Here is a 27,887-nt window from a genome sequence, read left to right as displayed (position 1 = left end):
TGGGAAATGGAGTAAGAGAGGGGATTGGCTGAAACTCGTGCGGGACCTTGCACAAGTGGAAGGCGTTGCCACTTGCACGGGATATCTCGGGATCCAGGCCTCTGTGTGCACCAGTGCCCAGTCATTCTGGGATGCTCACAAACAAAGCACGGTAGTGATAAGCAGTTTGTCCCCAGCATCTGTTAATCAGAAGCACACTGCCTCTGAACATGTGGATTGTGTTAAGCTGTTATGGCTATTAGCTTTGATTTATCCCCCATTTACTGGTTTCAAAATCATTGTTCTTCACTAGACAGATTTCCCATCATCTAGTTTCCTTCAAAACACTAATAAGAGACTGGTATGGCTAATCTTTAGCCTTCACTAAACATACATGTGACTGAAGCAAACGGTGAACATCAGCATGGCCAAAAGGGTGAGAGAATTAAATTCTTTAAACTGGGCAGCAAAACTGGCAATCACTGTCCAAGTTTCTTTTCCTCAAGTGAGCAGCTTTAGCAATGTGTATTTACTGCACAATATGCCACAGCCACACCATGGACTTGGCTCTTCATTGTGTGAAAGGAGGGATGAGTGCAAGACCACCGTGCTATGACAGTAACCCCTGCCTCTTGCAGAAGTACCACACTCCCCCTCCATGTGCATAAAAAAAGGGTGACATTTTGAATTTTTGAGATGTGTGTTGAAAAGTGGTAGGTGGAATTGGAGCTATCTTTCTGGAAAACCCAAACACATGAGTAAAGATCAGATCCCTGTTTTGGAGGTACTATGGATCTGCCGTCTATCATTGGTCCATCTAGCCCAGTACTATCTGTGCTGATTGGCTAAAGCTCCCCAAGCTCTCCAAGGTGGAGGCCTTCCCCCAGTCTTACTTCTTGGAATTCTTTAATGCAATTGGACCCTAGACCAAATGTGTAGGGGAGAGCAATCCTATGGCCACTAGACACTGTATAGAGGGCCAAAGGATTTTTTGGTTTCTGGGAACCGAGCTCCGAGCCAGAGCTCCAAGCTCAGTTCCCAGAAACTGCGCTCCCAACCCCCTTGTAGGCAGCGTGGTTCTCGCTTGTCTCCCCGCTTGGAAACGGAGAGTGGAGAGGGTAAAAAGAGGGCATTCCCAGGAGTAGGGAGGGGAGGAGACTGCACAAGCTTTGTTACGAAGCTTCCTATGCACTGCATAACCTCCCCCCCCCAACTCCCAAGTGCCCTGGCTAGACAGCCAAAATCGGTTTTCTAGCCTCAAAAGCAGGGGAGGCAGAGCGTGGAGGAGAGGATTCCCTCCGTCCTCTCTAGGATAGTCAGCTAGGATGACTATGACTAGGATAGTCAGCTGCCTCCGACTTCGGAGGTGGCCGAGTATCCTGACAGGATTGTGCCCTAAAGCATGTATTCCAATGAAGCTATGGATTCTAGCACTATGTAGCATGGCTGAAACATAGATGCAGCCTTTGTTTATAAGCTCAAAATTCATAAGCTGGTCACCAAAGGTAAAATAAGGACACAGAGGAATTATGAGCTTGAAATCAGAATAATTGACTTACATAAGCAGCTGTTATAAAGCCGCTCTGAGCGTTCACATAAATAAAAATGTGTGGACTAGGTTTAGAGATTGCAGTACTTTAAAAATATCACAGAATGGTCCCAATTAACTCAGAATCGAGAACATTATTTTAACTCTTCAGGCAAAGATTAATGTGAAGCAAAGAAAAAAGCAGCAACAGAAAGCTGAAAAGTATTTTTAATTAATACATTTAGTACCTAACATTTCATTTAAAATAACAGTGCTTAAAAATAGATCTGCAACAGCTCTATGTGGACTTTGGCTATAATAGAGCAGTATCCTTATTTTTTAAGGAATAAAATGAAACAAAAACCCACCACCATTTGGGTATGTTCCATATATAATATATAGGGCTCAGTCCTACAATCGGTCTACATCTAGACGGTCATAGGATTTTTTCATTTCTGGGAACCGAGGTCAGAGCCAGCGCTCCAAGCTCGGCTCCCAGAAACCCGACTCTCTGCCCCCTCCCCTGCTGCCTTGTGGGCGGTGTGGCTCGTCCCCAGCTCTGCTCTCCCAACTGCAGCACAGAGCAGCCAAAAAAGGGGCATTCCTGGGGGAGGGGATTGCAGAAGCGCCGTGTAAGGAAACTTTTTTTAAATGCAAAACTATGCTAGATATTGGTGCAGGAAGGTTCCTTGGTGACATCACGGGAACTGGCCAATTAGCACTGTACATAGTTGGGTTCTGAATCCAACTTTTTTCTGATTAAAATATAAAAAAAAATATACAGTAGCCAATAATCAATGAATCATAAATTAGAAATATACAGTAACTAATATCTTTTCTATAGCAAAAATAAATGTCTGTCTAATCATATGCTCCAAGTTGTTATTTCAATAAAGGATAAAGTTCTTCCATTTTTCTGCAGCGCTGATTCTATGTTGATTTCTTCTCTAAATATTTTCTGTCAGCTCATCAATTTCTGCTATATCTAGACATTTTAATCCATTATTCAGGAATTCTATGTATTTTTCCAATTACATAGCCCAACTATTTCACTTCATCCCAACTCAATTATGGTGAATAAATAAAACATGATTATAAAAAATAGAAGCATCCAAGTTTTTTCCCCCAGTATAAGTGGATTACATTCTTGGCATAATGCACAAAGTAAGCAGGAAAAGAATTAAACTTTTAAAGTACTGAAACAATGTGAAAACTTCAGCCACACAGACTAGGGGTGTCATCACACAATGCAGAAGTCCCCCACCTGTACCAGGACTTTCTGTCTCTTTTCCTTCGCAGGATCATGATGTGCTCCATTTCCCGCCTCTTCCTCCTTCCCCCCTCCTCCCTCCCTTTTCTCCCTTTATTCAGGAGTTCTATATGTTTCTATATGTTTCATTTATGCAGCCACAAGATGGCGCTGTGAACTAGCTCTTCTTATCATGTTTTTTTAAATGGAAAAATCAGAACCAGATCTGTTTATTACTAGATTATTTCCATTTCAAATTAACCCGTGAAATTACTTGGAAAGGATGAGAGAGGCACTGGACATTGACGATGTCATGTACGGGACCCACAAACTTCCAATCTCAATGACAGGATAAAAGCCCCGTGTGATGACACCCTAAATTAAGGCTATCACAGGTTTTAATCAAATACTTGACAGTCATACAGAAAAGTTCTGAAGGAACTTCTATAACACAAGGATAGGATTATTGACAAATAAATAAATAAATAAATAAGAAAAAAACGAGAAAGAAAATTCCCTGATACGAAAGAAGAAAAACAGTAGATGGGCAGGGTTGCCTTTTCTTTAAAATCTGAGCCTAGAGAAATGTAAACATGATGTATTACCTTAATGGTACTCACAAGCAGAAACACATAAGGGCAGAAGTACACGTTATGAGAAATCACAGTCCTCCACTTTCTGCCTCCAAATGCCCTCTTAGGCTTAAAAAATAAATAAATCGTGGTTTTCCCAGCTGGTTTCTGAAGTGTTAGAAAATCCATCCTTGGGAGGGAGATTTGCAGGGGAAAATCCTATGGGTGTCTTCCCTTCTGCGTACCAGTCTTTTCCCACGCAAGCACTCCCCCTGTCCCTGCATTTCCATTGTCTTGGCAAACGTAGGTTTGGAAACATGCATCAAAGCATTATCACTGAAAGATACAGCTATGTTTTGGTGAAGCTTTTGAAATGTATTCCAATAATTAGTCAAATGGAAGTGAGCAAAATTAAAAGTGTGTCTTCCTTGTTTGGGGTTCAGGAATGAAAACGGCTTTAATCAATAACCTTGCTACAATCTACTTTTGTCTTCTAGGCTGCCTTACTTTGGACACTTTCTGAAGCCAGCTAAGGTATGCTATTGTTTTCAGGTGGCTTCATGTTAATTATGCAGTCAGAAGTAACAAATGCAGCACGGTCCTATGCATTTTTGCCACTGAATCCGATGGGATTTATAGTGCAATCCTACACAAGTTGGCTTAGAAGCGGAGTTCGATGGGGCTTACTCCCAAGTAAGTGTGTATAACAGGGATAGGCAACCTGGTGCCCTCCAGCTGTTTTGGACTACAGCTCCCATAATCCCTGACTATTCACCATGTGCTGGCTGAGACTGTTGTAGTCCAAAACATCTGGAGGACATGAGGTTACCTAGCCCTGGTGTACAACAGGATTGCAGCCACAGCATCAACATTCCATTGTATTTCACTGTGCAGGACTGGCCCAAGACATTTTGCTGCCTTAAGCCATAGAGGCTGGTGGCTCCGATGTCAGTGGGGCAGTAAATCTGTTCCAGGTTTCAGTTAGAACTCTAAAGGAGCTATCCAATGTCTACAGCACCTTGGACAGCTCCTTTTCTGACTGGTTCTGACTGAAACACGGAGTGGATTCACTGCCCCCCTGACATCGGAGCCACCAGCCTCCACTGGCCTTAAGAAAATTCCAAATGGTAGCCTCCACCTCCACCCCTCAGCATCATGTTCTCTGTTGTATATACAGGGCTGTCCCAAGACACTTTTCTGCCTTGAGGCAAAGGTAGCATCCCCCCATTCCATGTACAGAACGTGATCAGATTGGCAGTTGAGTCTTATTTAAATACGTTGATGGAACAACATCCTCTACTATACCTGTGGGTAGCTGGCTAACTTAGCAGGCACAGAACTGGCTAGCTTAGGGGGCTCAGAGGGAACAGTGGCAGAGGGGCTGCTGCTCCACCCTGCATTTGCTGCCTGAGGCAGCTGTCTCATTTTGCCTAATGGCAGGCCAGGCCATGCATTACCCATCACACCTTCTAGTTTGGGATAGGTCACATGTCAGTATTGTTAATGAGGTCTAGAGAGTGGAAGAGAGCTATTTTTAGACAGTATACATTGCATCAAGCCAATGGATGTTTAAACTTGAATTTCAGGCACAGCAATTAAAACTAAACAACTCATTTAAGTTTTGCTTGTGAAAATGATCTCTAAATGTCACCCCTTTAAAGCCTTGACGACAGAACATGCAGGCAGGGCTATAAAAACCTGAACTGTTGTATAGCTGTAGCTCAGCAATCCCACCAGATAAGAACAGAACTTGGCATCTGCCACAGAATGTCATCTAGTTCTGTTAAAAACATGATGATGATGTAGTGTTGCTACTCTAGTCTTATGCAGGTTGAAAAGGTAGGCAGTGTTTGTGTGTGTGTGTGTGTATCCATACACACACACACACACACACATAACCCAGAGGAGGCTGAGCAGAAGCTTCTGGCATCAGTGAATGAGGAGTGTCTAACTGAAACAAAATAAAGATGAAAATGTGCTTAAATGGCATAATGTGCTCTGAGTTAATAATCTGGTACCAAATTTGGGGCAGGAAGTCTACATAGCACGTGTAATAATCACAATGACAGCTTTTAGTGTTGAAACTCAAACACAGCTCTCTTGAAAGTCAATGAAAAATTATCAATTTGATTCAGTGCTTTGGATGATCTGGTAGTGTAGTTAAAGGTCACTGTACCTGAAATTTGTTTGCAGCTAAATGGGGCCTGTTCTCCTCAGACTGGAGAGCAGATCTTTTTCTGACTCTGCTCTGCCCTCTAGTGACCTTTACTATTACTGTTTCCGCAGACTTCTGGCATTTCTATATTATCAACCAAGTGTGTCTAACGTATTAATCATGAAATCCCTACATGCCCTAATCTAGGGCCAGTAATGCCATTATCCTATAGCAATGTAATGACTGAGGGGTAGCCTTGTCTTGGGGAAATAACCATCACCTGAAGTAATGGGACAGGATGGGAAATTGCCCTTGCCTCATGTCTTCTTTATGGGGCAGGCATTAAAATTTCCTCTCCTCGTCTTCAGATCTCAGTGGTCAATCAGTGCATTCAAAGGCTTCAATCCTAGTCACAATCGGGTGAGAGATGTGTATGTGCATCTGAATGTGTTCTGAAACTTTACTGCAACCTAACACCAAATGGAATGGGCAACCCACTTCCTTCAGCTTCTACCATGCTTTCTTTGGGCTTTTCAACACTACAAACCTTTAATACTACAGATGCATTGTTTATCTGTAATAAGCTGAAAGCAGAACTGAAGTGGTAGTTCCATGCCACACTTCATACAGCTCTATATTAACCTTTACAGTGTTACAGTACTTGGCCCCGTGGGCAAAATCTTAAGAATATTTGCTCAGACCCAAGTGCCATTTGGTTTAATAGAACTTATGCCATTGAGCAGGGGTGGGGAACCTGTGGAACTCCCATCATCCATGACATTGGCCATGTTGGCAGGGACTGATGGGAGTTTGAGTCCAACAACATCTGGAAGGCAATATGTTTCCCACCCCCTGCCCTTGAGTACGTCCTTAAGATTGCAGCCTTCAGTCATCAAATGTCTCCTTGCTTGGTGTGTTTGGAAGGGCTCCACTTCTTGCTGCTCCCAGCCCTTCAGTTAATTGTATCTTCTTTGCTCCCAGCCACTGCATTGCTGAATTGGCCTTTTAATTAGCCACTTCCTGTTCCCAGCTGTCAGGTTTGGTGATTACTGGTTTCTTTTCTGTAACCAGAGCAATTGCTTGTTCGTTTATTTTTTTTATATTCTCTCAGTTTCACTTTCATGAAAAAATAAAAAACACACACCAAGCAATTGCTCTGGCTGCAAAGCGGAAACAGGTATGTATATATGTATGTATTTATTTCATTTCTATACTGCCCAATAGCCGAAGCTCTCTGGGCCGTTCACAAAAATTGAAACCAAACAACACACAATAAAACAATTTAAAATATATAGAACATTAAAACCACAATATAACAATACAACCACAATAAAACCTGGCAGCAGTGCAGGAGTTTAAAATACAGATTTAAAACAGCAAAGATAAAAATTTAGAAAGCTAAAATGCCTGGGAAAATAAAAAGGTCTTCACCTGGCGCCGAAAGGAATACAATGTAGGTGCCAGGCGAACCTCACTAGGGAGCTCATTCCAGAGCCAGGGAGCCACAACAGAAAAAGCCCTCCTCCTAGTAGCCACCCGCCTCACTTCCTTTGGCAGGGGCTCACGGAGAAGGGCCGCTGAGGATGATCTTAGGGTCTGGGCAGGCACATATGGGAGAAGGCAATCCTTCAGGTAACCTGGCCCCAAGCCATTAAGGGCTTTAAATGTTAATACCAGCACTTTGAATCAGGCCCGGAAATGGACTGGCAGCCAGTGCAGCTGAAAAAGTACTGGCGTAATATGAGCTCGCAGGCCAGTCCCTGTTAACAAACTTGGGAGTTAATGAAGCGGAGCTGAGTTTGATGGGGCTTACTCCCAAGTAATTAAAAGGCCCAGTGACAGGAAACTAAAGGACCAAGACTGTAATCCTGTAATACAGGGGAGAATAACAAGACTGAATTTATCTTTGATTCAACAGATCTTCTATCCCAAATTCCTGTTTAATAAACACAGCGTAAGGAGGAATTTGGTCATCCCATTGTGAAAGCAGGTAATAAAATCTGTATGTGACACAGCTCTCTCTGCTAATTAGCCAGACAGAGGTAGAGATGTCTCATGAACTTCATCGCAGGAGAACTCAAAATCAGGATTCAATATCATTTTTAGTTAGGGTAGAGAATACATTTTTTTTCAGAGACCTGAAGGCAATATGAGAGAGCCACTGGGGTGGAGGATCAGAGACCCTCCCCAAGTATTCATGGAACAGGTGCCTCCACCATGCCTGGTTGCCATGCTCCTCCTCCCCTCCTGCTGTAAAGCTTGTGTGAGAAGGGGCTCTACATTCATATTTACATCAGCAGATTGAGATCCTCTATGTGAAAGGAGATCCTGATTAGGCAGGACCCCCTCTCATGTGGAGGATCTCTACATGCAGATGGTAATACATGCATAGAGCCCCTTTTCATGTGTGTTAGAGGTGGGGCTAGTCTGGTTCCTTGAACACAGAGGATCATCTGAACTCCCTTACTGTTGACAGTACACATGTTCTTTCTTTCTTTCTCAAACCTGATATGGTCAAACAAGTTTTGCGGGTTTTTGAAGTGCTTTAAAGACTTGCCTACATACATGATTCCCAATTAATTAGACCATGCATAGGCTTGCTTTGGATGCATACCTAGGGATTTCACAGAAAGTAGCATACTTGTTGCAACTAGGGAGTAGGGAAGGAGAAGAGAGGTGGCACAGGTTAAGAGATTATAGGCAACCACTTTGACAGGTAGGTACATTATACTGGTTTTTTTTTTAAAGGAACATTGATGATAACCTCATTTTAAACATTTGTCAAAACTAAATTCATTTTTCTGCTATGACATTAGCCCTGCAGCAGGGAAATGGAGACACAATTGAAGAGCGCTAGAGTTTCCTAATTTCCTTTAGAAAATGAGAGATGAGAATTTGATTGAGAAGTACTGGCAGACAGCTGCTCCTGGAAAAGTATGAGAACCTAGCCTCCCCTCACTCTGAAGGATGTTTTCAACTGCTTGCAGGAAGTTACACACACACACACACACACACACACACCATTAACAAGAATTATGCCTCTGTCTCCTTTCTATTATGCCTTCTAAAGGCAGTTCACTTTTATTCTTAATCAGAAACAATTTTTTTTTAAGAAAAATGTGGTGTTTGATCTTTGGTTCATGTCATGCTGTCTCAACCCAAAGACAGATCATAAAAGTGCAAGATTTTTAAAACAAGAACATGTTAAACAAACCTGATATAGAGAAGGCATACTTTCTGACAGAGGTTCAAAATGTAATCCGTCAAGAACGCAATCTCAATGGATTGCCATTCAATAAACAGAGAGCTCTGGGACTGAAGTCCTCTGTATATCCTAAAGTGAAGCATGAACCTGAGGGTACATTTGGCGATTTGAGAAACTGTCCCGGGCACCACAACAAAATGGGCATGCTGCAGAGGAAACCATTGGGCCAACAGCCATCTGCCATCTTCATTTCCTAAGAATGTCTCTGAGCCCCATGTGTGGCCCAGAGACATTAATGGCTAAAGAAGATGGGAGCAGCTAGAGGCCCTCACTTTGCTCTGAAGCAATCCCAGCTGCCAGTAAGAAACATCTATTTATTTAAAAATAAAAAGTGGAAGGGGTACTTTTATTTTTAAAAATAAAAAGTGGGAGGGCACTTCGGCAGGCACGAAGAAAGGTAACTGAGGGTGCGTGTTGCCTACCCGATCCTATGCTCTGCCCACAGAAGCCAGACAGGGTGAGAGGAGAATGGAAGCAAAAATGCCTCCATTCCTCCTTTTCTCTACATTTTCAGCTAGACAAGCCTCTTTGCTAGTCTAACTGACCTACCTTATTGTGGGTGGGAGGGCCTAGGGAGAGACTTTAGGATCCTGCCCTCTTCTCCCCCCTCCGTGCCCTCCCCCACCCCCTTTTCCCACTCAGAGATCTTACATCACTGTTGCAACCTTGAAAAGAAGCCACTGTCAAGGAGGAGGAGTGGGGGTTGTTAGCAGTATTTAAGGCCTTGGAGGGGTGGACCTGCCATACTACCAAGGATTATAGGGCTGCTCTACCCGACAGTTCCGTGAGAGATCCATGTATGCATCAGAATTCGACAGAATGTACAGCAATCTTCTAGAACATTCAGCTGCTGAGGTGGTTTTATGTTGGAACAACAGATTTCCCCAGTATTGCAAGGTATATCCTTTCACTTAATGTAGGAAATGGCATGTGGGGAACAATTCTTCAAGCGAATGCCATTTCCATACAGCCATGTTTCCAGAGTTGCACTTTGAAATACAAACTTTTCTGATGAATGATAATGAGGCAGAGGGCACATGTAATTTGAAACCAGGCAAGGGACAATTAGTCGCTTATTCCTTATATGTTTACATGATCATCAAAGGTGGGAAAAGATGGGGTCTTTTGAACAAGCATCACTTAAGCATATATGTAAGGAATACTTTTTAATAAATAACATTTTTGCTATTCTGAATAAAGACAGATAATGCACTCAGGACCCTTGAATTACTCTATATAGAATCACATGAGCAATCTTAGGGACGTTTACTTAAAGTTCCACTGTGTTCCAGGGGCTTAAGTGTGCATAGGAATGCAGCCTAAGAAAGGCCTTCATGTGCCATAATTAAAAATAAGTATAATGATCTTCATTCATTTTGCCTGCTAGCTCTGTCACTTTTCAGACCCAATGTGTTTTGTGTGGAACTGCCCCTAGGGCTTGTTCAGAAGCTGCAGCTATTGCAGAATACAGCAGCTAGATTACTGTTTGGGGTGCCTTACTGTCATATTACATCTGTGCTAAAGGATCTACACTGGCTGCCAGTGTGCTACTGAGCTATGTTTAAAGTGGTATTAGTATACAAACCCCTATACTACTAGAGACCAAGTTACTTCAATGAACGTCTGCCCCATCCCAGGAGAGTGCAACCTCTGGCTGGCATGCCTAATCAGGGCCATGTGGTTGCCCGATCTGCCCTGCAGAGACCATTCCCAACCTCTGCAGGCCCCACCCCCTCCAATCAGAGATAAGAGCCAGTGCAGTGTAGTGGCGAGAGTGCTGGACTGAGAGCTGGGAGATCTGGGTTCTAGTCCATACTCGGCCATGGAAGCTCACTGGGTGATTTTGGGCCAGTCACAGACTCTCAGCCCAACCTACCTCACAGGGTTGTTGTTGTGGGGATAAAATGGAGGAGGAGGAGGAGAATTATGTCCACCGCCTTGAGTTCCTTGGAGGAAAAAAGGCAGGATATAAATGTAATTAATAAAATAAAATAAGGGGATGCTCCCATGTTTGTTGGGCTTGCCGGACTGGGCCCTGCAAATGCTGACGAAGTCCCTTTCCATCTTCTTCATGGCCTAATCAGGACGCAAGCAGGATAGGAAATTGCCAGTTGACTCGGCCTGTTCCTGTAAGCCCTGGCTGAATCCCTTCCACCCCTGCTCGCACCCCAACCTGGATGCAAGTGGTGTAAGGGCACTCGACTCAGCTGGCTTGTAGGAGACAGCTCCTGCAAGCACCAGCTGTGCTGCTTTCTGTGCCTCTGTCTATGTGGAAAAGTGGGTCCATCATACAGCCTGCTGGGCTTGGCCCAGAGGGTAATCTGGCCCCCAGACCAAGAGAGGTTGTGGCCCCTGCCCTATACCAACCTCCCAGGCCACTACGATCTTCAGGGGAGGCCCTGTTGTCCATCTTGCAGCCTGCGGATTTCCATTTGATGGTAACATGGATATGATCCTTCCCTGTGGTGGCACCCACCTCCTCTCTGAGGTATATCAGGCCTCAACGCTGACACGTATTAGGCATTTACTAAAAGCATATCTGTTTGCTTTGGCTTTTCCCCAGCCATGAGGTAGCTTTGAACCAGCCTCTAATATACTTTTGTGTATATTTTGTATTCCTTTGTAAACTGCTTCAGGCTTTGTTCAATAAGGGGTTATATAAATTGTTGCTAGCAACAAGCCTTGTAAGCTGGTGCTTTTTCAAGCATGCTGTCGCCTAAAAAATACTGCTTTAGGGGTGACTACAGTGTAAACCAAGTTAGGGCACTTTTTCCACACATTCTCATTTGACTTTCTTTCCTCACTCTGTCCCAAAACAATCTTCAGTGTTTGTTTGCTCCCATCCTGAAGTTGTATGTCTTAAAAATACATACCGAGTTTTCACAATTGGAGAAAATTTCACAATGGAAAAATGAACATGCTCCTATTGTAAATAAAAAGGTATATACAATGTTAGGAAGAACCAAATAGCATAGTGCATTTACCTCTTTATTAAAGAGGTACTTAATTAAGAAACCAGGAAATAAATTGCAAATAGACTGTTAGTGGGATGCGGTACAAACTATGTCACTTCTTCACATGAAGCCCAGCAAAGGATTATGTTAAATACTTTGGGTGCAAACACACCCTAAAGAGAAGTGGCACCAGTTGATTGTTGCATGCTTCTTTCCTTCTGCTCAAAGAGGACCTATTCTTTCTATCTCTGTAACTCCTGCATGTGCCAAAATGAGAGTAAGGCACAATGCTAGAAATAATGTGCCCATGGCCTTAATTAATTTTGTTCTGGTACTGACTGCCCTCTAATAGGTTTGCCACTTGTTTGGTTTTAAAGTGAACTAAGTCAAGCACTGTGGTTTTTATTTTTCCTTCCTCGGGATTGTGTTACAATTTTTTGGAAAGCTGATCTTCAGTCCTAATCAAATGGACAATATATGTCTGCATATCCGACTAATGGTGTCCTATTCACTGCTGGAAAGGCAGCACCTTAATTCTTGATTGGTGAAAAACTACATCATGCTGATCTCTCTGAGCACAAAACTGGTATGCAAGAGCATACCATATGATAAAACTGTGCGGGCTCTAATGTACAGCACAACCCTATGTGTGTTCATTCAAGAAGTAAAGTCAGCCAAGTTCAATGGGGCTTAAAAAAGGTAAAGGTGTCCCCAATCAGTCGTGACCGACTCTAGGGTGCGGTGCTCATCCCCGTTTCTAAGCCGAAGAGCCAGCGCTGTCCGAAGACGCTTCCGTGGTCATGTGGCCGGCATGACTGAACACCGAGGTGCACGGAACGCTGTTACCTTTCCCGCCGAGGCGGTACCTATTTATCTACTTGCAATTTCTTGCTTTTGAACTGCTAGGTTGGCAGGAGCTGAAGACGGGAGCTCACTCCGTCGTGCGGCACTCGGGTCTTGAACTGCTGACCTGCCGACCTTCCAGTCTGCAGTTCAGCGTCTTAACCACTAAGCCACCGCGGCCCTTCAATGGGGCTTACTACTTTAAAATTAATTTCCAGCACCACATTTTAAACCACTTGGGGGAACAGATTTCTACTGTGTCTTTTAGTAGAAGTGTACTCTTTATGCTATATATTAAATACTTACACTGGACCTGGTGCAGTTGCTAAGAGTCAGGAAATTCCTAATTCCACCTCTACCACCTCACCAGGCAGCCTTAGGTAAACCTCCAGCTATAATAAGCAATACAATTACTGACTTACCTTACAAGCTCGTTTTAAAGATAACTGAGATAACGTATGTGAAGTTATTTGAGCAGCTCATAGAACATACAAACTCTGTATTGTTATATTAGTTTTCTGGGCCAGATTTGGAATATATATTTTGGAATATATATTTGGAATATATCAATATATTCCATTTTCCTAGGTGCGTTGCTGAAGGGTAGCTTATACAAAACAGTACAATAATCCATCAGCTAGCTACTTCCATAGGACAGACAGACTTTACATGAAACCATCAAGCAGCTGCAGTAAGATTAACATCACAGCATAGATTAATATTTAGACTAGCCTGTTTTAGTAACAATACAACAAAGTCATACAGGGCTTAACTACTTATGCTCATTTCCTTAATGAATGCATAGTATCGCGGCCTCCATTACTATCCCTCCCGCCCGCCAACACCCGCTTCCCCCAGTGGCTCTGTTACAGCAACAATTTATAGTAGGAGTGAATCACGTGCTGACGTCATCGCGCGACCGTGCGCATGAGGAAAGGGGACGCTAGCTACCTACCGTAGCTATAAATTTATAAAAAGTGTAGAGCGACACATAGTTTAGCAACGCAAAATAACATATCCAAATGTTCACACAAATAAGACCTGCGTTAGAAACAGCAGCGACTCCTCTCTTTGCTGGTACATTTGGATGTTAGTATTGGCGGGACGCTCCTATTCACTTACAGGGCGTGAAATTCCAGGATTTCTCCGTTGATTTCCGTGGGCAGGCCCCACTTCCGCTCCCGGGGTGACGGTTTCTGCCATGGAAACCCGGAAATTCCCTATGCGGACAGCGCTATAACTTGCTTCGCACGAGTTACGCCTCTATGACCCTGCCGGCCTTCTCTTCTTCCCTTTTCCTCTGGCGGGCGGTTGGATTGGGTGGCCCCAGGTGGGCGGGGCTTCTGTTGACAGGCGCGGCGCGTGACGGAACAGTCGACGGTTAGGCTGGGCTTCCGTGGGCCTTGCGTGAGAAGCCCGGCCCCGCCCCGCCGCGCCCCGCCCCGCCCCGCCCGCGGTGTCCCCTGCTTCCCGGGCGCCGCGGTGGGCTTGAGTCTTCCAGCTTGAGAGCGCGAGGGAGGGAGTGCGCGCGCGCCGGAGGGGAAGATGTTTGAGAGCCTGCGCGAGCGGCTCATGAGCGTCCAGCAGGATTTGACCTCGGGGTAAGTAACGGTCGCCGCGAGAAAGTCGCTGTGGCTTCCTGACCCGTTGAGGGAGGAGAGGCGCGGGCGCGGGATAGGGCTAGTGGGGAAGGGATGAAGTGGGTCTGAGCGAGCGGGTGTCCCTCTCAGGGCTCCGCTCGTGACAGACGTGCTGTGGGGCGTTGGGTCTTTTAACACCCTGTAGTTTATCCCCGCCGACCTGCCCTGTTCTAGAAATGAGAGTTCCCACATCGCAGAAGGAACACCAGCCGCCTCAGTCTGCGCTAGCAAGCAATGAAACGCCAGGATCCCGAGGCAACTTTAAGACGCAGGGTTGTATCCAGTGTTTGTCCTACTTAGACCCCGTTGGCGCGAGTGGGACTTTAGTTAGACTAACACTGGATCCAACCCGAAGGCTGCCGTCCTTGGTGCGCGTAGCTGGGAACTCAAGTCCCGTTGAACACAGTGGGGTGGACTTCCGAGGAAACATCTGTATGGAAGATTGCGTGTACTGTTGCAACCGTAAACACGTTGCAAGCAAGCCTCCCTGAACCCACTGGGGATTATTTCTGAGTAAACATGCAGAGGGTCCGGCAGGGCTGTAGGAAATGTATAGTGACATTAAGCTTTTGGGGGCAAGGGCTTACTTCACCAGACGTTGGTAGGTACCGGAATCTATGCTTTGGAATTTCATTTATTTTATTTTTCTCTGCCTTTAATATGTTGCCCCAAATAACGTTGTATGGGGTGGCCAATATGGGCAAAAATATCTGTATGGAGTTTTTTTGGCATGTGTGCGACCTTCATAAAAAAACACATTCTGTTATTCTCAGTTAATTAATCTTGAATAATAGGCATGTGCTGGCTTGGATTTCCCAAATTGCTAATCCTAATTTAGACGTGTCTATTCATGCTCAAACATGTTCTCAGAGAGTGCAAACCGCTCCACTCCATTTACCACCTATTTGAGGCTTTTGCTAAAGAGCAGCTCATCCGAGATCAGAGTACGTTACCTACAGTATAGTTTCATTTCCTTGGAATAAGAGTCCCAAACATAAGTTCCCTTTTCCTCTCTCCTCATCTTTTAAAAGCTGTTCCTGATTTAGTTCTGTAATTTGTAGTTCTGAGGGGCAGTTCTTTGCACTATTCCATCTTCCAATATGCAGCTCATGTGACTTTATGATCAGTCGTAAAAAACTGGCAGCAGAGTTTAGTTCCTTGTGGTAAGATTCTCAGTTGTATGTCTTATGAGTGCTGTTCCTCTTGTTACAGTTCTTGTTCACGGGGCTGCTTTAAGTCACTCTTTAGATTACAAGCCAAATGTGGGTTCAGGTTATGCTGTTGTGGGTATAATGAGAAACTTGGACTCTTGTCATACGTAGGTGTGAATCATGAGTGGACCTGGATTTATTTTGTTTATGCATCATAATTTTACCTTAACAATGCTAGCATGAGTACTTGCACAAACAAATACTATAATGTGACAGACCCTATTTGTTTTGTTGTGTTGATGATCCTTATTTTAAAGAATATTCCACTCATTGCAGAATGCCACAGATAGTCTTCTTATCATTGAAATGGTATTTGATCATCCTATAATTCATGTTTGCACATAACTCCATGGCAGCGTTAAATGATAAAACAGACATGATTTTACAATGGAGAATTTTAAACAGAATGTATCCTACACTGCTAGCAGAACTACACTGCTAGCAGAACTAGTGATTCCTGAAACAAGTGGCAATACTTGTTTCTGGAATGGGGCAGTTCAGCGGAGCTCACAGAAGGGAGCTCCGCTGACCTGTCCTGTTCTGGAAATGAGAGTTTCTGCTCATTTTCATTTTTTTTTTTTTTAGGAACTTCTAGTTCCTGTTGCACTAGTGGTCTGTTCTGCTGGCACAACAGAGCTAGCAGAGGCGCAGCAGCAGTATAGGATACTGCCTACTATTTTTTATGTATTTCAGATACAATATTTGTATTGTGATAGGCATCTTGCAGTGTTTTACGTGCACATTTTCAGTGTCTACAGAAGCACAGACTCTGCAGATGTTATTTCAGGCCAAAGAAGATGAAATAGCCATCTGTAAAGTCATTTTGAACTTCTGATTTACTACAGACCTAGGTCTAAATCAAAGTCGTGGACCCCTTACTTTACTTAATAATTTGAAACACAAGAGTGGACATGCAAAATTAGTGCGAGAGGCTTTCGATGCTGTCAAGTGAACGTGAAAATGAGTACTGAATGACATCCTGTTAATAGAAAAACCTTCTGACATCAGCAAAAGGCAGAAGACAATAAACATGTTAATAAAATAACTACTTATGGTAGGGCAGAATAATGACTTGATGGCAGCTATGACATGCACTCAGTTCCTACAATTGCTGTGTTATATCTACAAAAAGGCATACATGGGTGACTGTTTTGTGAGAGAAAGGGAAGGAGTAGCTTCTGTTCATAATTTATCAAGGTGAATGGTAGAAAGTTGAGTCCTACTTTATTCTTCTTTGCAGGCCGAGGTGGGGAATTCCAACTGTTTTTTCCCCCTTGGAACTAATAACAGCAGAGTTTCTCATGGGATTTACCATTGCTTCATAGATCTTGTATCTTGCCAAAAACGATAGCTCTAGGTGCTTCACTGATCTAAATGGAGTATTGTTTTTTAACGAACAGTTGCCATTTGTTCATGGATTGCTAGTTAGATTAGTTTTGTAGTTTCAGGTTATTTATTGTTCCTAATTTGCAGTTTTCAGGAACAATCCCTGTTAATATTGACTACAGATCAATTCAGATGTTGCATTTGAATGCTGAAGCCTAGTAGCCTAATTAAAATGTATCTTGATAACTCAGTTGGGACCTTTCATTCCCTGATCTCCATACTGTATTTGGAGATAAGGCAGTGTGATGTCTGAATTGAGCCACTGAAGTTATTTATTTTTATTACATTTATATACCGCCCAATAGCCAAAGCTCTCAAATCTCTTTACAAAGATTACAACATTTAAAAATACAGTATACAGATTTTAAAAGCCAATTCCATAAAAAACACATGAACAGAACAATATACAAGAACATATATCTAGAACGACTTCAACAAGCAATCTCAAAGCAGACAACCATAACCATCGCCATTCCGGGATCAATTAAAACTTATTATATGCTGCAAATGCCTGGGAGAAGAGAGAGGTCTTAACCTGGCGCCAAAAAGATAACAATGTTGGTGCCAGGTGGGCCTCGTCAGGGAGATCATTCCATAATTTGGGGGCCACCACCGAGAAGGCCTCTCCCTTGTTGCCGTCTTCCGAGCTTCCCTTGGAGTAGGTAGCCAGAGGAGGGCGTTAGATGTTGAGTGCAGTATACAGGTAGGTTCTTGTCTGGAGAGGCGCTCCGTCAGGTATCGTGGTCCCAAGCTGTATAAGTTATGGGTTTGATTGTATAATGTATTCATTTAAGGCATTTATATAAAACATCTGGAGGCAGTTTCCAAAGCAATTTAAAATCTAAAACAATGAAATATACCATAAAATCAACAAAACCCTAACACAACTTTAATCAACTAGACAAAATAGCAGTTTAGAAAACTGTCATTACCAGGGCTTAAAATATATGCTCATTAATGACAGAATAAAAATGATGCCTAAAAGGTTATAAAATAGCTACCAGGTGGAATTCTTTGGGGAGGGTGTTCTACAGCTGGGATAGAACAAATGAAAAAGCCCTCTCCTTTGTTTCCACCTGACTGATCTCTGGTGGTAGTGGCACTCTGAAAAGGACCTCAGTGGAGAATCTTACTGTTTGGGCAGGCTGACATGGGAGAAGGTGATCCTTAAGGCTGAATCCTGATAAAGTAGAGGCCCTTATGTCGAGCAGTTGGGTTGTAGCCTGTTTAGATGGGGTTCCACTCCCCTGAAAGAGCAAGTGCATAGCTTGGGGATACTCATTTATCCAGCGGTGTCACTTGAGGCCCTCTTGGCTTTGGTGGCTTTTACCATCTTTGGCTGATTTGCCAGCTATGACCATTCTGTGGTGGTTCATGCACTGGTAACCTCTTGGTTGAATTACTGTAATGCATTGTATGTGTGGCTGCCTCTGAAAATGGCTCAGAAGTTTCAGCTAGTTTCAGATTGCATCTGCCAGAATATTAATGGGCACGTTCAGGTTGGAGTATATTACACCAATTGTGAGGGAGCTGCGCTGGTTGCCTATATGCTTCCAGGCCCAATTCAAGGTGCTGGGACTTAACTTTGAAGCCTTAAACAGCTTGGGGCCAAAATACCTGAAGGAATACCTCTCCCTATACCAGCCTGCCCTTGTCTTAAGATCTGCAGGAGGTACCTGTCACATGTTTTGTGTCAGAAGGAGAGAGCCTTCGTTGTGGTGCCCTTGAGAAGTTGCCTTTTTATTAGTCTTACTGTTTTCCCCCCTATGTGTTGTGTTTTTCTAGGTTGAAGACTTTGGGTGACAAATCAAGAGAAGCCAAAGTAAGCAAACAGAGGTACTGTGGGGTATTTTAACATTACACTTTTTTTTTCCTGGCTCATTGTAATGTTTTACCCTCTAAAATTCTAGATGGTAGATATAGTAAAATTCCAGTTAACAACAGGTATTGCACTTGCAGCAATGGAGAGGTGGGAGTCTGTTCTGCATGTCTTCAGTTGTAGTTTTATCAAGGGGCTAGAGAAATGTTGCTTTACCCTGTTATGCAATCCCTTTCTGAGCAATCTTGAGTGTCCTTGCTGATTATTTTACTTGAGGGTTCCAACATCTTAATTACATAGCAAGTTGCTAAATTTTTAAATGTCACTATCCAGATCAGACCTCTATGATTGTTTCATGATTCAGCTCTTAAATTTCTATGTACTTTATTTTTCAGTACATATTTTTTTTGTTCTGTATGTCTGTGGTTGGTAGACTGTAAATAATAAACTACTAGTACCTTAGCAGCAGTACCACTCTCTGCCCTACTGCATCAAAGGAGACCAAAAAAGAGGATATTTTAACTGGATGTAATGACTGTAGGAAAAACTGTAGTGTTTATTGCAAAAAAATCTCCCCACATTGCCAGATGGATGCCCTTGATACTGTTAATACTTGCAGTCTGATTGTTAAAACGGTGTTTTGGCAATTCTGAGCATGAATTTGAGAAGCCTTGTAGGATTTCCACACTTTAATACATTACTATAATTTTTATTACAGGACTGTACAATGTTTGCCAGAGTTTTCTGCTGGATTAGTTCTCCTGAGCAGGTAAATTTCTTCTTGTACACTCTTACTGTTGAGTTTCAGGTAGAGTTATGATTCTGTTCATTTTTCTGGAAATATGGGACAGTATCCAATCAGATACTGGCATTAACATAAATTATATTGTGCTAGCATAAGGGACCTCTAGCACAATGTCAATAGCATTAACTGGCATGATGGGATTCCCCAGGAAATCCGTTGTGCCATCTAACGCTATTCGCATGCTATAAGTCCCTTATACTTGTTGTTCAGTCGTTCAGTCGTGTCCGACTCTTCGTGACCCCATGGACCATAGCACGCCAGGCCTTCCTGTCCTGTGCTCTCTCCCGGAGCGTGCTCAAGTTCATATTCATTGCATCCGTGATGCTATCTAGCCATCTCATCCTCTGCCGTCCCCTTCTCCTTTTGCCTTCAGTCTTTCCCAGCATCAGGGTCTTTTCCAGGGAGTTTTCTCTTCGCATTTGGTGGCCAAAATATTGGAGCTTCAGCTTCATTATCTGTCCTTCCAATGAGCAGTCAGGGTTGATTTCCTTTAGGATGGACTGATTTGACCTCCTTGCAGTCCAGGGGACTCGTAAGAGTCTTCTCCAGCACCACAGTTCGTAATTTGTTAGGTCTAGTGTCAGTTTAGATACTGCCCTCTGGATGTGACCGATAGAGAGGGATACTTTAGTAATACCTTGATCAGTGATCTTAAGTTGTAATCATATACACGCGTACCTGCAAGTAAGTCTCATTGCACTTCTGAAAAGACATGCATAGATTTGTGCTGTTAGTCTTGCTGTAAAGTTCTAACAACATGCTTGTTTTTTTTTAAAGCTTAACTATTGCAGCTTTGTGCCACTATGGAGTGCTTAACAAAAGAAAGTAAAGATGCTACAAATATAAGTGTTTAATGCATTATAAACTGACTCATTGTCAAAGGACTATCTTTCTTCTTTACAGTAAATAATACGTGTTTCAGTTCAGCACAGTTAGGTGTGCTTGTGACCTTCATCTTAAGTATAAGCTTAATTATGAACTCCAATATTATCACTTATTTCCTTTTGTGAAGGTATGAAGATACATGGGCAGCTCTTCACAGAGGAGCAAAAGAATGTGCAAAAGCTGGAGAGGTAAAATGTTTACCAAAACTAATATGCAAATATTTTTAATTTAAAACTACTTATCAGTATTTAGGGGTCTGGTATTCAGGAAGGCAACACCTTTCATCTGAGTGTTCTCCATATAGCATATGTTGTTAGAATCCAAAATGATGATGATTTTTAGAGAGTTCATGGTTTTAAAAGTTGAAGTTTAGTATCCCAAGTCTTGTTTTAATTGGTAATTGGTAACATACAGATTAAGGACCATGGATGACTAACAAGTCCCATTGATTTCAATGGGTCTACTCTAAGCATGACTAAATTTGGATCCAAAAGAAAATAGTTATCAGAAATATACAATATATATATCAAGGTAAGTTTATATGTGTTTTATGCAACTTATCTTCAGAAACCGCATCTAACAAAGCAAGTATAGTCTCCATTTGCAAATAAAGCAATTGACTTGAGTCACTGTACGTATGGCATGCAATAACATGGTGTGTGTTTCCACTTGCCATTAAACCTGTTTAAGAAGCAAGTGCATATGCACAATTTTAATTCTGCTGATGGACATCTTCACTTGTGCAAGGTTTTTTCCTATTACGTTTTTGTCCTACCTTTTCTCCAAACCCCCCAAACAGTATGAATTCTATGTATGTATAAGTGTATTGAAAATATACATCTATGCAATGTACACATTCTCCACGAACATGGACATATCTGTTTGTAGGAACCAGCACAACTCCTGTTCTGTGCTAAGCATCACACTTCCATTCCCCTGCTTGTATATGTTTGTGTGAACACAACCAGTTTAGTTTAACATATATCTGACTCAAGTGAAGCTATGGAAGTGCTGAATTGTTGTCCATGATCAGTAATGTACTTAATGGGGGCCAAACTCAGGGACAATCTGGATAAGACAGAGGTGCTGTGAGCGGGTGATTCTTTTGAACTGGAAAGTGATATTCATTTGTTCTGGGTGGTGTTGCATTTCCTGAAAGATCTGGTTCACAGTTCAGATTGAGCCCTATCTTTAGAGACCCGAGTGCCTCTGTGGCATGAACCATCTTTCACTAGGTGCAGCTTGTACGGCAGCTAAACACCTCCTAGACAGGGAGAGCCTAACTACAGTTATCCACACACTGGTAACATCTTGTTTACACTGTTACAATGCATTGTACATGGAGCTGCCTCTATTCAGGAACTACAATAGCACTCATTAATAGGGACTGGGCATATGGAACATATTGTGCTAGTTTGGGTACAGCTAGATTGCAGATGCTGGTGAAGTTCTCCTGAGGTGAGCTTGGAGGAGAACTTTGGAGGGCTTCTTAAAATCCTATCTCAACAGAGAGACTATTAGAAAACCATATAGAAGTCACCCTTATGTTGTTGCCTGCCTTAGCTACTTGCAGAATGGCAAGTATGTAACAATTTTATTTACTTATTTACTGATATTTATGAATCACTTAAAAATAAACTTCTAAGGGAGCAATATCCGCGTATTGATGGCACCTCAGCCCACACCTCCGGGTAACCTCCCCCAGCGGTTTCATGTAGATGTTAAACAGCATAGGGGATAAAATAGAGCCCTGTGGAACCCCATGGCACAATTGCCATGGCACAGAGCAATAATCCCCCAGCACCACCTTCTGGAATCGGCCATCCAAGTAGGAGCAGAACCACTGTAGTGCAGTGCCTCCAACTCCCAACCCAGACAACCTATCCAGAAGGATACCATGGTCGATGGTATCGAAAGCCACTGAGAGGTCCAGGAGAATCAACAGGGTCGCACTCCCCCTGTCCCTCTCCCGGCAGAGGTCATCCCACAGAGCGACCAAGGCAGTTTCCATTCCAAAACCAGGCCTGAAGCCCGATTGAAATGGATCTAGAAAACCAGGCCTGAAGCCCGATTCTGTTACCAACAAGGTTGCAGCTTTCTGCACCATCTCCATCTTACGGACCAGTTTTAAGGGCAGCCCTACATAAAGTGCATTTCAGTAACCTTATTTTGAGATTACCAGTGCATGGACTACAGTGGTCAAGCTCTCCCTGTCCAGGTATGGCTGTAGCTGTTGTACTGGCCAAAGCTGGTAAAAGGCACTCCTAGCCACTGAAGACACCTGCAACTCCAGTGACAGTGCTGGATTGAGGAGCAGCCCCTTGATCCAGGCTATGCACCTGCTCCTTCAGGGGGGAGTACAACTCCCATCCAGAACAGGCTGCTGACCCAATTCCTGGACACGGGAACCACTTGCCAACGGAGCCTCTGACTTGCCAGGATTCAGACTCTGTTTATTGGCCCTCATCCAACACTGGTCCAAGGCTTGCATAGCCTCCCTTGATTCAGACATTACAGAGAAAAAGAGTTGGATACCATCAGCGTACTGATGGTACTTAACTCTAAATCCCTAATGACCACTCCCAGCGGTGTCATCAATTATGTTAAAAGCAGTGGAGACAAAATAGTGCCCTGTGGCAGCCCAGGGGGGCAATGAGAACTTCCCCAAAACTCTCTGAATCCAACCCTCCGAGAGGACCAGAACCACTGAAGAACAGTGCCACTGATATCCATTTTACGAAGTCAGTCCAGGAAGATGCCATGGTCAATGATATAGAGAGCGCAGGACAGGAAGGCCTGGCGTGCTATGGTCCATGGGGTCACGAAGAGTCGGACACGACTGAACGACTGAACAACAACAACAAAAATTCCAGTAAGAGCAACACCGTAGTACTCCCCTTGCCCCTCTCCCGGAAAAGGTCATTCATCAGGGAATTTTCAGCTGAAGGTTTTGTAAACTTTAAAGAGTAGCAGAAATAATTGCTTAATTGACACATTTTATTTGATCCTTTTCATTATCTATAATAGACTGGAATTTAAAATGGTGTTCTGAATTAAAACCTATTGCCGCAATGTTGCTAAAGATATATGTCTCAGCTTGTGTTTGTAGCAGGAAAGATGTGAATACACTAATGGGTAAGAGTTGGCTGAATAGACTATGTAAGACAGCAATAATTAAAACAATTACAATTGATGTTAAATTGAATTGATTGTAATCAAAGTAAATGGCATTCATTTACTTATGGAGAGACTATGGGCAGGTATACGGCTTAGATAAAACAGTTGCGAAAGTGGAAAAATGTCATTTTGATCAATAATATTTTTGTCTTGACTTAAAAATGCTCATTTGTCTTCTCTTTAAAAAAACACGGCAATTTTTCTAAGTTCCATCGAAGTAATGGCTGTAAATTAGTCATGGCTAACATTTCAGTTGTTATGAAATATAGCTGGCTATTGTGAACAGAAATCTATAGTTATAAAGTCATATTTTTGTTTCTAATACCTGGCTTGTCAGCCTGTTTAGAGGCTTGAAAGTAGGTTGTAACATGTTTCATAATGTTAGTTTTATCCTTGGTTTTAAACATTGCAGCTGGTGGATAGTGAAGTTGTGATGCTGTCTGCCCACTGGGAGAAGAAGAGAAGTAGTCTCTTAGACCTTCAGGAACAGCTCCAGCAAATTCCAGTGTTTTTAGCGGATTTGGAATCCACAACAGCTAGCCTGAGTAAGCTGTGTTTGCTTTGTTTATTTATTTAATAGTTATATTCCCAGTTTTTAGAAAAGATCCCCCAAGGCAGCTTGCAAAAAGTGTAAAAACAATACAAATAACAATAAATTATAAATGTTAAAATAGTACAGCTAAACTTATAGGAATGAGTCAGCATGCACAAATAAAGACCAATTATAAAAGGCTTTCTTGAATAAGAACATTTTCAGAGTGCATTTAGAGGTGCAGATGGAGGGGTTTGCTGGATTTTCCTGAGATGGGGTGTTTAATAGTACAGGTGCTACTGCAAAGAGGCCCTTTGTCTGGTACTCATGAGTCTGATTTAAAAGGAGACCAGAGAGTATGGTAGAGCAGCGTTCCCCAACCTTTTTGGCACCAGGGACCGGTTTCATGGAAGACAATTTTTGTCGGGGGGGGGGGGGGATGGTTCGCTGGCGGACTTCTGGCTGCTGGGACGCAAATGGCGTCTGCATAGTGGACTTCATTTGCGTCCCTATTCTTTGCAGTAATCTGCTACATAAAGATTTACGTAGCCTATTACTTGAAGAACAGGGACGCAAATGGTGTCTGCTACGCGGATGCCATTTGCGTCCCAGCGGACGGAAGTCCACCAGAGGACAGAGCTGGCCGGCAGCTCAGCAGACTTGCCGTGGAGTGGAGCCGGCCAGGGCTGGTGAAGATTCGGGGGGGGGGGGGGAGGGACGGATCGCCTCCCCCCCCCACGGACCCCAGGTAAGGGGGTTTCACACACCCCTACTGCGGCCCGGTTGCTAACAGGCCACGGACCAGTACCGGTCCGCAGCCTGGGGGTTGGGGACCACTGTAGTAGAGAGGATAATTTTAAGGTTCATATGGCCAAAGCTGGTCCTTTAGATAACTGAGTCCCAGACTGTATAGGACTTTAATGATCAAAAGAAAGACCTTAAATTCAGCCTGGAAATAAATTGGTAACGGGGGTAATTGATGTAGGATAGGCTTTATATGATCTAACTGTCATGTCTACCAACATCATGATGGCAGCAATTTGAACCAATTGAAGTTTCCAAATTGTTTTTAAGGGCAGCCTCGAAAGACTTCTCGGTTGTCTTTTGGATTGCTCCTGCATCTTCTGCCTCATTATCTTGGTAATTGCCTAATTTTCTAGCTTTCACTTGTGGGAAATCATTCTCTCTTTCTTTGCCAACTATGTGCTGTTTTGTTTTCTTTGGCCTGATGGCTACAAAAAGGGTGTGAGGGGGGAAGTTGTGCCAACTGCCCCACCCCTGACTGCTGGGGCAGCAGTGGCTTTGCCTGAAGAATCCAAGGGAGATGTTATGGCACTACTTAGAGCTATGACTGGAGATTTAAAGATGACCAAAGCCTCTATGGGATGTTGTAAGATTCTGTGGACAAAATATCCATGAGGCTGGATGCTATGGAAACTAGAGTTTCACAGCTGGAAAATAAATCTGGGACTTGCGAAACTGTGTAGTCTGGTTTGCAGAGATCTAATGTTATTTTGAAGACTGAGCTTAATGAGCTAGACAGTCAATCTCGTTGTTGTAATTTACAAATCATTGGGGTATATGAACAGGCTGAGCAGGATCAAGCAACTGCCTTTATGGAGTCCTTTTTGCATGACTTATTGGAACTGCGTGAGGACTATCAATTAAATATTGAGAGGGCATACCAAATTCTGGCCCCCCTCTCCCTTGTCAAAGAGAGACCTTGTCTATTCATCTTGACATCTTCAAAGTTTTTTTTGTTAAGGAGTTTATTTTAAGAGCTGTTTTGAAGTTGTTCACCATCTTTCCCAGTACTGCCTCAAGAGTGTCCTCTACCTCCCTGAGATTTGTTGAGGGAAATGTGAGATAGTTTAGTATCATCAGCATCTTGATGATTTTTCAGCCAAATCTCTGGATAATCTTTCTCAGTGGGTTCATGTAGATTTATAAAAGCTTGGGAGATAAAATGGAAACCTGGGGCACCCTTTATGCCAAAGGCCATGGAATGGAGAAAGAGTCCTCGGCAGAAACCTTCTAGGAACAACTCTCTATATTGGACAGGAGGCACTGCAAAATAGTAATTATCAAGTCCTGATTTAGAGAGCAATCCCAGAAGGAAACAGTGCTCAGTGCTACTGCAGGCCACTGATATATCTAGGAGAATCAGCAGGGTCATTACACCCCCCCTCCCCGCTCTGTCCTCCAAAGAAGGTTTAAGGTAAGGTTTAAAATGGGTTTAAGAGGCATTATTCCTTCTAATAGTGAACTGAGCTGCTGCATGCTGACATAATTGTAGTCAAAATGGGGCCACTGAGAAACAAGAGGGAGTGTATGCTTGGGGGAATCCCAAGGTTTGCAGAAGTACAAAAAACCTTTAGGGAAAAAATATGTAAGTGGAGGAGAACCCAAAATAGCCCAGTGAGAACTAATCATGCTCAGTGACCACAAAATGCTGAGTATCTTGGGGGCAGGGGGAGAGAAAAGAAAGATGGAACACCTGGGTGGGCAGACTGGAGAATCCTCAAAGGGGGCATGGTTGTCTAACTGCACTTCACACTGCAACGTTTTGTTGCAGGTCCTACTTCTAATAATTTCTGTGTTGAGGTGTGAAAATGGATTATGTATTAGTTGTTTCAGAGATTTTAAAAATGCTCTTTTATTTTTTTCTGTATCAAGCTTAGTTTTGAAAAAAGGTAACATCTTAACTTCCATGAGAATTCTATGGTAATTGACTTATTCTGTATGTTACTATTTTGCCTAGAAACCTTCTGTTGGGCTATCTCTATGTGTTTAGACTCTCTTCCTCCAAGAAGCTTAGAGAGGTTACTTCCAACAATCCTGCAAGGCCATTTAAGTAGAGAGAGAGAGAGACAGAGAGAGAGCAACTAGCCCTGGGCCAAGTCTAACATTACATCACACTGGCTTTCAGCCAATTAATGGACAACATATATCTATTTGTAAGCCCTTATTACTCCTCATTGGGAGTAAGTCTGAGTGAACAAAAAGGGACTTCTGAGCAAATACCTATACTGCCTACATATTACTGCTCCTGTTCTTGTTATTGTCCTGTCTTGATTAATTTGCAGAGGTCAATCGTATCTTTTACTAAACTAAATAAATCTGGTACCTTTTAATCACCCATCTTGAGGCTAAACTACATGTTGCACTGAGAGATCCCTGATTGATCTCCCAGAGTTTTTTTTAACTAAATGCAGCTGCAGGGAGGGGGTAGAGTTGTTTAACCATTTCTGTCATACTGTTTCCTTAATCTAGCCTTCCCTAACCTGGTACGCTCCAGGTGTTTTGGACTACAGCTCCCATCAGCCTCAGCCATCACAGCCAATGTCTAGAGATGATGGGAGCTGTAATCCAAAAACATCTGGAAGCCACCAGGTTGAGGAAGGCTGCCCAAGTCTAAATCACGTCCTGCACCCTTCCCAAACAAACTGTATTTGCATTGTAAAGGGGGGAAATACAGGCATGATACAGCTGTGTTTATCTTTCCCCTTTGCAGCTGAAATTGCCTTGAAGAAGGGGTAGTTTAGATCAGGAAAATAGTTAAGGAAAGGGTTAAACACCCCCTTGTACTTTTCTCCTGATACATCTGCATCTAGTGTTGTTTCTTTTTAAAAATCTAAGAGAGAGATCATGGATTTCCTGGCATAATGTGTAATTTGGTGCTCAAAGTAGAAATTACACTCCTTTGTTTTTCCTAGTAAACCCTGGCCTTTGTCAGGTAGGAGAAACTCAAATTGCATTATTGTTGACTGGAAACTTGGATTAGGTCTTACAGATAGTGCCAGTATTCTGTTTTCTTTTGAGTAAAAATACACAAACTGCCATATAACATCATTTCACCTTTAATGTTACAATTGCTGATAGTTTGT

General features: G+C 42.9%; 1 protein-coding gene and 1 long non-coding RNA gene across 5 annotated transcripts in view; one reads left to right on the top strand and one right to left on the bottom strand.

Moving 5' to 3' along the window:
- LOC146347245 (uncharacterized) overlaps positions 1-13,847 on the bottom strand; it is an 83,481-nt gene extending 69,634 nt beyond the window's left edge. For all 3 annotated transcript variants that reach the window (XR_014790221.1, XR_014790222.1, XR_014790223.1), the window contains exon 1: positions 13,668-13,847. This is a non-coding gene — a long non-coding RNA (uncharacterized LOC146347245). The remainder of the gene's footprint in view (positions 1-13,667) is intronic.
- A 196-nt stretch (positions 13,848-14,043) lies between these two features.
- Positions 14,044-27,887, top strand: part of DTNBP1 (dystrobrevin binding protein 1) — a 93,350-nt gene continuing 79,506 nt past the window's right edge. For both annotated transcript variants that reach the window (XR_014790217.1, XM_084850273.1), the window contains exons 1-5: positions 14,044-14,146; positions 18,568-18,618; positions 19,320-19,370; positions 20,419-20,479; positions 23,881-24,013. Coding sequence is in view for 1 of the 2 variants with exons in the window: in XM_084850273.1 (XP_084706399.1) it covers positions 14,091-14,146; positions 18,568-18,618; positions 19,320-19,370; positions 20,419-20,479; positions 23,881-24,013 (352 nt within the window). In the remaining variant the exon portion in view is untranslated. The remainder of the gene's footprint in view (positions 14,147-18,567; positions 18,619-19,319; positions 19,371-20,418; positions 20,480-23,880; positions 24,014-27,887) is intronic.

Source organism: Heloderma suspectum, chromosome 4 (assembly GCF_057233095.1).
Source record: "Heloderma suspectum isolate Gila_16-S chromosome 4, 16-S_ref, whole genome shotgun sequence".
Classification (NCBI taxonomy): domain Eukaryota; kingdom Metazoa; phylum Chordata; class Lepidosauria; order Squamata; family Helodermatidae; genus Heloderma; species Heloderma suspectum.
This window is presented reverse-complemented; position numbering and strand designations above follow the sequence as displayed.